This window comes from Delphinus delphis, chromosome 9 (genome assembly GCF_949987515.2).
Source record: "Delphinus delphis chromosome 9, mDelDel1.2, whole genome shotgun sequence".
NCBI lineage: Eukaryota > Metazoa > Chordata > Mammalia > Artiodactyla > Delphinidae > Delphinus > Delphinus delphis.
Genome location: NC_082691.1, coordinates 48,874,008 through 48,886,959, shown reverse-complemented (window position 1 = coordinate 48,886,959; position 12,952 = coordinate 48,874,008). Strand labels below are relative to the sequence as shown.

The 12,952-nt window shown below is 40.9% G+C and overlaps 1 protein-coding gene across 1 annotated transcript in view; it reads left to right on the top strand.

Moving 5' to 3' along the window:
• Positions 1 to 11,845, top strand: part of ASB4 (ankyrin repeat and SOCS box containing 4) — a 149,120-nt gene extending 137,275 nt beyond the window's left edge. The window contains exon 9 of the mRNA XM_060020502.1: positions 11,809 to 11,845. Coding sequence (XP_059876485.1) covers positions 11,809 to 11,823 — 15 coding nt within the window. The 3' untranslated portion in view covers positions 11,824 to 11,845. The remainder of the gene's footprint in view (positions 1 to 11,808) is intronic.
• The last annotated feature ends 1,107 nt before the right edge of the window (positions 11,846 to 12,952 follow it).

Sequence of the window (12,952 nt, the reverse complement as noted above, 5' to 3'; positions counted from 1 at the left end):
CACACAGAACAGAGCATGACATTCAGTTAGCTTTTTAATATTATTATTGTCTTTGTTATTGTCATAATCGTTATTATTTAGGGAGAGCTTTCTACCAGTGAGTAATGTTTTCTTAGAGTGAAGCTACAGCTAAAGGTGATGCGTGGTAGATTTCTGTTCACTTTGGGAAATACTTTTGGAGCTTCTTCTATGTGCCAGGCGCTTTGTTGGCTGCTGGGAATCAAAGGGGGAACAAGGCAAACCAGGTCCCTGACCTTCCTGGGCTTTTTTGAGGTGGAGGATGGAGACGGAAATAACATTGATGTGGAGGATTAGCAAAGAGGCAAATTGATTAATTTGTGAAACTTTGCCCTTTTGTAAGTGGGTTTATCAAGGATGCAATCACTCCTTTTACTATTTAATGAAGGCTGTGGAGTCACTTGAAAATGTATCCTGTGGATAAAGAGGGTTGATCAGCTGTTTCCATCTTCATGGAGGGAAGAGTAGGTGAAGGTTAACTTTGTAGCAGGAGGAGTATAGATTGGCAATGAGATTCCCAGCAGTGAGGGTTACTGCATATCAGAATGAATGAACAGGGAGGATTGGTGGATTTCATTTAATTATTCTTTCACTTTCAAGAATTTATTCAGTACTAATATGTGTGTGGTTCTGTGCGAAATGCGGAAGGAAGAGGGGAGTGTTGGTACCAGTTCACTGCAAGATTCACTTGTAGTAGCTCAAAGTTTTTGTTCGCTTGTTTGTTTTTTACTATGTAGTAAGAGTAAAAGGTATACAGTGGAAAACACAGGAAGAACACTCTTTGACGTAAGTTACAGCAAGATCCTTTCTGACCCACCTCCTAGAGAAATGGAAATAAAAACAAAAATAAACAAATGGGACCTAATGAAACGTAAAAGCTTTTGCACAGCAAAGGAAACCATAAACAGGACGAAAAGACAACCTTCAGAATGGGAGAAAATATTTGCAAACGAAGCAACCGACAAAGGATTAATCTCCAAAATTTACAAGCAGCTCATGCAGCTCAATATCAAAAACACAAACAACCCAACCCAAAAATGGGCAGAAGAGCTAAATAGACATTTCTCCAAAGAAGATATATAGATTGCCAACAAACACATGAAAGGATGCTCAACATCACTAATCATTAGAGAAATGCAAATCAAAACTACAATGAGGTATCACCTCACACCTGTCAGAATGGCCATCATCAAAAAAATCTAGAAACAATAAATGCTGGAGAGGATGTGGAGAGAAGGGAACCCTCTTGCACTGTTGCTGAGAATGTAAATTGATACAGCTACTATGGAGAGCAGTGTGGAGGTTCCTTAAAAAACTACAAATAGAACTACCATATGACCCAGCAATCCCACTACTGGGCATACACCCTGAGAAAACCATAATTCAAAAAGAGTCATGTACCAAAATGTTCATTGCAGCTCTATTTACAATAGCCAGGACATGGAAGCAACCTAACTGTCCATCGACAGAGGAATGGATAAAGAAGATGTGGCACATATATACAATGGAATATTACTCAGCCATAAAAAGAAACGAAATTGAGTTATTTGTAGTGAGGTGGATGGACCTAGAGTCTGTCATACAGAGTGAAGTAAGTCAGAAAGAGAAAAACAAATACCGTATGCTAACACATATATATGGAATCTAAAAAAAAAAAAAATGGTTCTGAAGAACCTAGGGGCAAGACAGGAATAAAGACGCAGACGTAGAGAATGGACTTGAGGACACAGGGAGGAGGAAGGGTAAGCTGGGACGAAGTGAGAGAGTGGCGTGGACATATATACACTATGAAATGTAAAATAGATAGCTAGTGGGAAGCAGCTGCATAGCACAGGGAGATCAGTTTGGTGCTTTGTGACCACCTAGAGGGGTGGGTTAGGGAGGGTGGGAGGGAGACACAAGAGGGAGGGGATATGGGGATATATGTATACGTATAGCTGATTCACTTTGTTATACAGCAGAAACTAACACAACATTGTAAAGCAGTCATACTCCAATAAAGATGTTAAAAAAAAAGGTATACAGTGGGTTTTTAAAATTAGATGCTATCTAACTGAGCTATTTTTCTGTCAGTCTGCCATCAAATAGTTGATTGGAAATGATTTTCAAAATTTATATTTCATTGATAAATTGCCTTCTTCCTATGTTTGGTCACACTTGTCACTGATGAGAATCAATGCATGAACTATGCAAAAACATCCTTCAAGAGGCAGTTGATTATTTTTTCTTTTCTTATTTTTTCCTTTTTCTTTCTTTCTTTTAAATTTTAGTGACACTAAGTAGATTAGGTGTGCTGAAATTTCTTCTTTAGTAATTGGTTTTCTCAGATAGAGGTATGCCTCAATGATATTGTATAACAACTATGCAAATATATGCTAATCCAGCCAAGGAAATGTAATAATGATGCTACCTTGTACTTTTTAAATTAAAGACACCAGGGGATTCGTTCTTAGTGCTTAATCAAGCACAGAAGAATTGACAAAACAGAACTATCATCGTGGGGCGTTTAAGGTGATTTTGAAGTAGAAGTTAGGTACCAGGGGTCTTCCTAAGGTCCAGGAGCCCAGACATTGCCCAGAGTCACAAGGGAAGACGTTTATTCACTGCCCCATATCAGATTTCAGGGAACCTGACCCTGTTTAACTGAGAAGAGGTGGGAACCAATGGAGATTATAATCAATTTAATTCAGGAAGAAAGACAAAAACCCATAGCTGCCTTTCAAAATACAAACTCTCTCTCTCCCCTGTTCAGGGTCCTGGCAGGATGACTTTCAGGGGCTGCATGAGCCGAACTCCTTTCCCCTGGCTTCTTGGTGGGTTCAGTGGGAAAACCAGCCAGAGACTGAAGAGCAGGAAGAGACAGAGATGGGGACACTTCCAGGCTCCTTCCCTGCTGAGCCTTCTCTTGATGGTGGCTGAATTCCTTTCTCAAGGCCACAGCTCCTGTTATGAGCCCTTCTCCTAAGCTACCATTCTCCACTTTTTTCCTTCAGACCTAGGGTAGTCAAGGCTTCCTCTTCTTGCCTCTGTCCCAGGTGCTTCATCATTCCTTGCTATCTACATTTCTATAAATATTCCTTGGTGAAATTCTCTTCAATCACCCCTACTGAGTACGCAGTTTATTTCCTATAGGGATCTTGACAAATGCACAAACACATATAAGACTGTGATAAGTCAGTGAGAGCTCAGTTGGTGGTCATAGTAAGTGCTGTCAGTGTTGAGGGAAGAGAGGGGTCACTGTGGACCAGTGGTCAGGCAGGTGGACTTGAGCTGTGAACTGAAGAAGGGTGGGGTTGGGTAATAATTTGAGTAAAAGTAGCACAGCGGAAGGGGTGGAGTTTAAGGTGAGTAGCCTCAGTGAAGGGTTAACGCTATAACATACAATGAGCATTCACTGTCACCGAGTAGACAAGTTGGACACAAGTAGAAGATGAACATTTGTTGTAGAGAGTAGAGAATAAGGTTGGCAGGACTGGGTGGGATCAAATTATGAAACATCTTGAGCCATGGGGAAGCAGCATGGGAAACCAATGGAATATTATTATTACCATAATTGTTGTTTTGCAACCCTATAACTTTTATAGTAATAATAATTATGATACAACTACATAACATTTATATGATATGATTTTCAGAGCATCTTATGAGGCTTAATGCAGATAACTGCCTTTACCATTAACCTCAACTCTCCTTCCATGGCAAAATATATATATACAATTCTGAAGATTTAGATGTGAAAAAAATCTAAACAAAAGATGAATAATCCCTTTTCTTACCATGTAAAACATTCCAATCAAATGGAATAATTTACTTGAGCAAAAAGGAATGATAGCCTTGCATTTTTTAATATCAAAAAGCTAAAGAATTTTTTTAATTGCATGAAAGAAAAAAGAGGAAACCTTTCTTCCAGGGCAAAAGAGGATGAAGGGACAGAGGCAACATTTGGAGTTCAAGCGCCATTTATAATTCTCGCCACAGCAGTGTTCAAGTGATAAATTGTTTACAGAAGCATTGACATAATTACAGTCCTTCAGGAGCCCCAGAGCTCCCAGGATTGCTGAAGTCAGAGGGACAATGAAAGGCCTCTTCTTAGGATGATCCATCAGAGAAAAGCTTAGGCAGCAGCGTTGTTTCTGAGTAACTTTGGCTGGTTCTGTGATAAAGATACATACAAAGAAACTGCAAAGTTTTGCTCCTGTGCATTAGCAATACAGTGTGACACAGGGGGGGATAATCTGAGTTTTGGAATTCAGTAGTTGGGTTTTAATCTTGATTGTGCCACTTAATAACTGTGTGAACTTGGGCCAGTTTCTTAACCTACGTGTCAATTTCTGTATTTGGATAGAAGTGATTAACTACCTGATTTGGGAACTAAATGAAATGATGCATGTAAAGCATCTAAAGTGTCTTGTGTATAGTTGAACCTTAATAAATGCTCATATGGTACATGCATCTTCTGGGTGGGACACATTGTGTGGAATACATCTGAGGACATATAGAGTTTCTAAGACATGCATGGCACGGACCACGGGCTTTTTATTGCATTTTAACTGCAATGATTTTTTCCTGTGGTACCAACTCTCTGAGGCAAACTGTTCCAGGCTGACTTCGTTAACGGTCCTTGGCTCTTGGCAGTTTGGCCTGAAGGAGGCAGTGTAGGAGAGTTTTCTCCCTGCCATGAATCAGAGCAGTGGAACTACCAGCAGCTCTCAATTCTAAAAATAAATTCAAAATGACTTGAAGACTTAAATACAAGACATGACACCATAAAACTTCTAGGGGAGAACATAGGCAAAATATTCTCTGACGTAAATTGTAGCAATGTGTTCTTAGGTCAGTCTCACAAAATGAAAGAAATAAAAGCAAAAATAAACAAATGGGACCTAATCAAACTTATAAACTTTTGTACAGCAAAGGAAACCATAAACAAAACAAAAAGACAACGTACAGACTGGGAGAAAATATTTATAAATGATGCAACCAACAAGGGATTAGTTTCTAAAATATACAAACAGCTCGATATCAAAAAAAAAAAAATCAAAAAATGGACAGAAGACCTAAATAGACATTTCTCCAAAGAAGACATACAGATGGCCAGCAGGCACATGAAAAGATGCTCAGGGTCGCTAATTATTAGAGAAATGCAAATCAAAACTATGATGAGGTATCACTTCACACCAGTCAGAATGGCCATCATCAAAAAGACTACAAATAATAAATGCTGGAGCGGATGTGGAGAAAAGGGAACCCTCCTACACTGTTGGTGGGAATGTAAATTGGTGCAGCCACTATGGAGAACAGTGTGGAGTTTCCTTAAAAAACTAAAAATGGAGTTAACATACTATCCAACAATCCTACTCCTGGGCATATATCCAGAGAAAACTCTATTTTGAAAAGATACATGCACACCAATGTTCAGAGCAGCACTATTTACAGTAGCCAAGATATGAAGCAACCTAGGTGTCCTTCAACAGACGAATGGATAAAGAAGATGTGGTACACACACACACACACACACACACACACACACACACACACACACACACACTGGAATACTACTCAGCCATGAAAAAGAATGAAATAATGCCGTTTGCAGCAACATGGATGGACCTAGAGATTACCATACTAAGTGAAGTAAATCAGACAGAAAAAGACAAATACCACATGATATCACTTATATGTGGAATCTTAAAAAATGCTACAAATGAACATATTTACAAAACAGAAATGGACTCACAGACATAGAAAACGAACTTATGGTTACTAAAGTGGAAAGGTAAGGAGGGATAAATCAGGAGTTTGGAATTAGCAGATACACACTACTATATATAAAATATATAAACAACAAGGTCCTACTGTATAGCACAGGGAACTATATTCAATATCTTGCAATAAACTATAATGTAAAAGAATCTGAAAAAGAATATATTTATATGAATAACTGAATCACTTTCCTCTGTACCAGAAACTAACACAACATTATAAATCAACTGTACTTCAATTTTTAAAAAGTAAAATTTAAAAAAAATGCAGCTCTGAAGAAAACTAAACCGGAAAGCTTAAGGAAGACAAAAAGGTCTGTGGCAACTTTCATTAATCTCCTGGTTACAGTTTCAAACAAACCTACTCTGCCCTTCATAGGAGAGAGATCTGGGAATCAGGAAGAGGTCTTAGAACCACAGTTTCTATCCTGTGTTTACATAATCTGGAAGAAAAATAAAATTGCATTTAGTTTCTCTCTGTGTAGCAAGGAAACGGACAGTTTCATTAGTCATTCCATTCATTTGATTTCATTTCTTTCTGTCCTACTTCCCTTTCTCTCTTTCTCCCTTCCCTTCTTATCTCTCTTCCTCATTTTTTTTTTTTCTTTTTTGCGGTACGCGGGCCTCTCACTGTTGTGGCCTCTCCCGTTGCAGAGCACAGGCTCTGGACGTGCAGGCTCAGCGGCCATGGCTCACAGGCCCAGCCGCTCCGTGGCATGTGGGATCTTCCTGGACCGGGGCACGAACCCGTGTCCCCTGCATCGGCAGGCGGACTCTCAACCACTGCGCCACCAGGGAAGCCCTCTTCCTCATTTTTGAGTGTATTTTTTGCCTCTGCTTGGCCAGGATCTCAGTGTGAGCCATGCAGAGGCCATGCTAGTGTATTCCTAGGGACTGTCAACCACTGATGAGACCAGTGTCTTCTGTAACTTTGCTTTGGATGCATGAAAGTGACACATAAGTCATCCAGAAACGGACAATTTGTACTTCTTTCTCACTCTCTAATTCTTTGATTTTTTTATGCCCAGTCTGAAAGCCACAATTATGGAAGAATTTGTTTTCTTTTTAACAATAGATTACAGGTTAGAGATCAGGGTCAAGCTAGAAGCAAAAACTACCAGAGAGGTAATGAGAAAATTTCTAAAACAAGACCTGCATAATTCTGGTCTGTCTGCCCTGGCAATGCCAGAGAGGGGGACTGATCACCCAGTCTGGGTTCCTAGCATCCCACGTATTGCTGCACAATCAGACAACTCTACCAGTGAGGTCTCAAGATACTCTCTTTTGGAAAAGCACAAGAGTTGCTTCTGGAGATCATGTAGCCGAGTTGCTGGCCACACAGACTAACAAACCAAGTCATCCACACTGGATTAGAATTCCTCTCTGCCACCCACTCCCTCTGAGACAATTTCTCTCTTTGCAACTAGGGGCAGTAATTACCTCATTGTAGAGTTGATGGGAAAGTAAATAAAATGAGCATGTTTAGTACAACGCCAGGCACATGGTTAACTTTTTTTTTTTTTTGGCTGTGTTGGGTCTTCATTGCTGTGCGCAGGCTTTCTCTAGTTGCAGTGAGCGGGGGCTACTCTTTGTTGCAGTGCGCAGGCTTCTCATTGCAGTGGCTTCTCTTGTTTCGGAGCATGGGCTCTAGGCACGCGGGCTTCAGTAGTTCCAGCATGCAGGCTCAGTAGTTGTGGCTCACGGGCTCTAGAGTGCAGGCTCAGTAGTTGTTGCTCCGTGGAATGTGGGATCTTCCCGCACCAGAGCTTGAACCTGTGTCCCCAGCATTGGCAGGCGGATTCTTAACCACTGTGCCACCAGGGAAGCCCACATGGTTAACTTTTAAGAAATGGTGATTATTATTATAATCATACCCTACTTGCCTTTTCCAGCTGAATTCTATATGTTTATAAGTAACTTGCAGACCCCACACATGCTGGAAAAGTTTAGACACACACACACACACACACACACACACACACATCTAGCAAACAGAAATGAATAGAACGTATGAATATATCTATTCAAGAATATGCCATCAGTATGGGTTGCAGCCCACAGGAGGAAATCTGCCCATTTCTAAACACAGGACACAACTTAATAAATCAAGATAGGCCCTCCTGCAATGTGTTGATATTTGAGTTGGTTTTCAATAGTCCTTACATTTTTTTTCTGCCTTGGGACAGGGCTGACTAACTCACTGAACATGTTCTTCCTCTATATGTATAGTTTACCTTTCTTATTTAGATATTATATGGTGCTTAAGTCTGAGGTCTCTTGAGATGGCAAAAGTGTGACATATCACTTTTCACATCTGTGGCAGGCAATTCTAACCAATCAAGTTATTCTCTCCTGATTAACCCAGACTCAGCCTCTGAGTCCTCCTCAACATGGTGTGTAGACTGCCAAGTGCTTGGAGTTGATAGACAAGGGGAAACTTTTTGTCATCTCTGGGTTCTATTCTCAAGGTTCTCACAGATTCATGGTCATACATTATGTAAATAAAACCTGGAAGAAGTAGAAAGCAGGTGATAATTACTGCCACAGGTTTTTTTTTTATTTGTGTGTGTGTGTGTGTGTAAGTATAGAATTTATTCAACAGGTATTTGTTGAGCTGGATCCTGTACCAGGTGCTGGGGATTCAAAGGTGAATAACGGTAGTCAAAGTCCCAGACCTCATGGGGCACTTTACTTTTTTATTATTATTATTTTTTTAACTTATTTATTTATTTATTTTTGGCTGCGTTGGGTCTTTGTCGCTGCTCGCAGGCTTTCTCTAGTTGCGGCGAGTGGAGGCTACTCTTCATTGCTGTGCACGGGCTTCTCATTATGGTAGTTTCTCTTGTTGCGGAGCATGGGGCTCTAGGCGCGCGGGCTTCAGTAGTTGTGGCGTGCAGGTTCTAGAGTGCAGGCTGAGTAGTTGTGGTGCACGTGCTTCAGTAGTTGTGGCTCGTGGGCTCTAGAGCGCAGGCTCAGTAGTTGTGGCGCATGGACTTAGTTGCTCCGCGGCATGTGGGGTCTTCCCGGACCAGGGCTCGAACCCGTGTCCCCTGCATTGGCAGGTGGTTTCTTAACCACTGTGCCGCCAGGGAAGCCCTCATGGGGCACTTTAAGAAATACTTGTGCTCACTCCCCACTGACTCTTTTGAAAACCTTAGTAAGCTAATTAGGTTAAGTGCCTCATTCATCATGCCATGTTGTATCATCAGTCTGCCTACTGTCTCCCCAACTAGGCTATAACCTTCTTAAAGGAAAGAACTGTAATCTCTTCAGTTTTTCAAAAGATTAAGGTAAAATTTACATATAGCAAAATGCACAATCTTTAAATATATAATTGGATGAATTTTTATAAACATATCTACCTGTGTAATCAATACTCTAATCAAGATAAAGAGCACATGTATTACCCCAGAATGTTCCTTTCTGCTTCTTTTCAGTAAATCCTCACCTCCCAAAAGCAACACTGTGCTGTTTCTAACACCAGAGGTTAGATTTACGTGCTCTTGAACTCCATAGAAATAGAATTATATGGTATATGCTCTTTGTGGTCTGGCTTCTTTCTCTCAACATAATATTTTGGAGATTCATCCATGTTTTTCCATGTATCAATAGTTTGTACCTCTTTATTAGTACAGAAGTACTTTATTGCTTAGTAATAATTCCATTGTATGAACGTACCACAATGTTTATCCATTCTCCTGTTGACAGACATTTGGGTTATTTCCAGTTTGGGGTAATGATGGATGATGGTTAATTATATGCGTCAACTTGGTTAGACTATGGTACCCAGATATTTGGTCAAACACGAATCTAGATGGTGCTGTGAAGGTGTTTTTTAGAAGTGATTAACATTTAGATCAGACTTTGAGTGTACTCAAACTCATTTTACTCCATATTATGGAGGCAGATTACCCTCCATAATATGTGTGGACCTCATCCAGTCAGTTGAAGGCCTACAAGGAAAAGACCGAGGTCCTCAGAGGAAGAAGGGATCCTGCTTCCAGACTGCCTTCAGATTCAGGACTGAAACATTAACTCTTCTCTGGGTCTCCAGCCTGCCCTGCAGATTTCAGACTCGAGAGTCCCTGTAGTCACATGAGCCAATTCCTTAAAATAAATCTTTCTCTCTCTGTATATATACACACAGCCTAGTGGTTCTGTGTCTCTGGGGAACCTTGACTAACTCAATAGACAAACTTACTATAAACATTCTTGCTCAAGTCTTTTTGTGGACATGTTTCCATTTCCCTTGGGTAAATATCTAGGAGTGGAATCGAAAGGTCAGTCAGTGGGCATATATTTAACTTTATAAGAAAGTGCCAAACCGTTTTCCAAAGTGATGGACATTTTTTCACTCCCATCAGCAATATATGAGAGTTCTAGTTGCTGCACATTCTTGTCAACATTTAGTGGTGTCAGCCTTTTTAATTTTAGCTATTTCAATGGGTATGCAGTGATATGTATTTGCAGTTTTAATTTGCATTTCTCTGAGAGCTAATCATGTTAAACAGCTTCTCACGTGCTTACTGGCTGTTTATCTTCTTTGGTGGACTGCCTGTTCAAATATTTTGCAATTTGTTCCTTTTGAATCTCAGCTCCTAGCGTTTAGTAGGAGTTAACATAACTATTGAATGAATGAAGAGAAGAATGTTACATTCTCTATCATCAGTGATTATTCTGAAATGATTATTAAATCTTTGTCTAGTTATTTATAATGCTTCTAAAGTGCTTCAGTAATGCCTGACACATAGTCAGCAGCCAGCATTTGTCAGCTGCTAGTACCATCCCTATTTTATATGTGTGGAATTGGAGATCAGAAAAGTTATGTGACTTAACCAAGGTTACCTGGTTACTAACTGTCAAAATCGCTGCTCCACTCTGGGCTTCTCAAATTCTGTAATTTCACTTTTTGACTTTTTTTGTTATTAATAGCTTGAGCATTTAAATATTGGATTCACCATTGAATGTGTTACTTCATTGATTCTTTTAACTATTACTTACGGCAAATCTAATATGGCAAAGTTAATGGTGCTAATCATTTTACTTGTTTTAACTTATTTAATTCTCACTACAACCCTGTGACGAAAGTACTTCTGTGTTTATTTTAGACAGTTAAACTGCAGTACAGAGAGGTTATGCAGTTACCTGAGATCACATAGCTAATTAAGAGGTATAGGCAGGATTTGAGCTCATTTGGTCCCATACCAATACCTATATGATTTGTTTTGCTTCCTAACCACTATACTATACTGTTTCTTATGACAAGAATAATTTTGGACAAGTTGAATTAGAGGGGCTAATGAAACAGCGGGATGGAGAAGTCCAATAGAGTCATGACACTTAGGAGAGAGTTCCTGGTGGAGGTGGGGGTCAGGGGAAGGGGGAGAGGGGAGTGTGGTAAGACTGGATGTTCAGTAAACTACAGTGCAAGACCATACTAGGAAAGATGTGTTAGGAGTGGTTAAAGAAAGTGCTGGCTATATTCAAAGATGAAGAAATTCCAGCAGTTGATTTCAGAAAGTTCTATGGTGGCCCCCATTTTTTTATAGACCTACTTTGTTTACAGGAATAGGTGTATAGGGCTTCCCTGGTGGCGCAGTGGTTGAGAGTCCGCCTGCCGATGCAGGGGACACGGGTTCGTGCCCCAGTCCGGGAGGATCCCACATGCCGCGTAACGGCTGGGCCCGTGAACCATGGCCGCTGAGCATGCGCGTCCGGAGCCTGTGCTCCGCAGTGGGAGAGGCCACAGCAGTGAGAGGCCCGCGTACCCCAAAAAGAAAAAAAAAAAAAAGAATAGGTCTATAATGATGATGTCTTTTGATCTGCAATAGTTTGTCCCTAAGATATTCCACAATATTTTGGCTGCTGTTTGCTGTTAAGAGTGCAAGACAAGTGGACCTGTGTTGCCTGCCCACAGGGCCTAGGAGCCCAATGCCATTCTGATAACCCCTTTTCTGTTTACTGGAAACCCCAGACACCCCCTCAGGGGTCCCTTAGGTCAGGCTGACTAATCCTTTCTTCTGCTCAGATTTCACTCTCCTGAAAAGGCCATGTGAGGAGCAGGGAATGAGTCAGTCCATTCAGGCTGGCAGTACCCAGGGATGGAGCTAATCTGCATTATTTTAGCCTCCACAGGGTGAGTAATCATGCCGAGCGGGAAGATCTAACCCTGGAAAACAGGTGCAAGTATCCAAAGGAGGCCTTTGTGACCATAATAGGACGTTAGCTGAAACTCAGTCTATATTTACTCCTTGCAACAGAATATTTATTAGACCATGGTCTACGGGAACTTTCAGGTTCCCTAAAAATTGATCTCTGCACCGATTATTTGGGCATCTCAGAAACACCAGGACTTGCACAGCAGATCTGAGCCCAAGTCTTCCTCCTGACAGTCCAGAGAGGCAGTAGTTGGCAAGGAGTGACTAAGCCAGGCCCTGCCTACTGGGCTGCACACACAAACATGTTTTTGAAGTGCTGTACACGCTCAGCAGGGAACACGCTGTTCTCTCTGGGAGGTTGCCAGAAACTTACGAGAGAGTCAGATCAATGCCAAGAACAGACACCAAGGCTTCTCTCCCCTCTCAGAAGGGGATCCTGTGTGGTGCTGGGTGGCCACCACCCCTCCCTGATCCTCTAGCCTTCCAAACCAAGCCTACAAACTGTTTCCCTGCACTTCTCAACACCTTGGTTAGGTTTTTTAATCTTTTTTAACGTCTTTTTTGGAGTATAATTTCTTTACAATGTTATGTTAGTTTCTGCTGTTTTTTAAATGATTGTTAGAGACCACTACATATCTTTGGGCCACGGTAATCATGCTATTCAAAGCCAAATGCAAATACATTCCTTGTACTTTCGTTCATTTTGCATCTCATAGCCTTGGGCCCTGGACCTTAGAAGCAGTGCCCCGAGGAGAATAACCACCAACCTGTCCCATTTCATACAGGTACAGGCAGGGTTTGAGTTGCTGCCCTCCCAAGCTAGCCCTCTGCTGTAGCTTTGGCAAGGAACACAAAGGTTACTTGAAATTCAACCAGTGCTGGTAAAGTGATAAGAAAACGTTTATCTTCTCTCAGAGGTACTCTTCCCAAATCCTCAGTGTCTCCATTTGGCTCAGCTCTATAAACAAATATTTTAAACTATGTTTTCCTCTATAATTGGCAAGTGTCAATTTT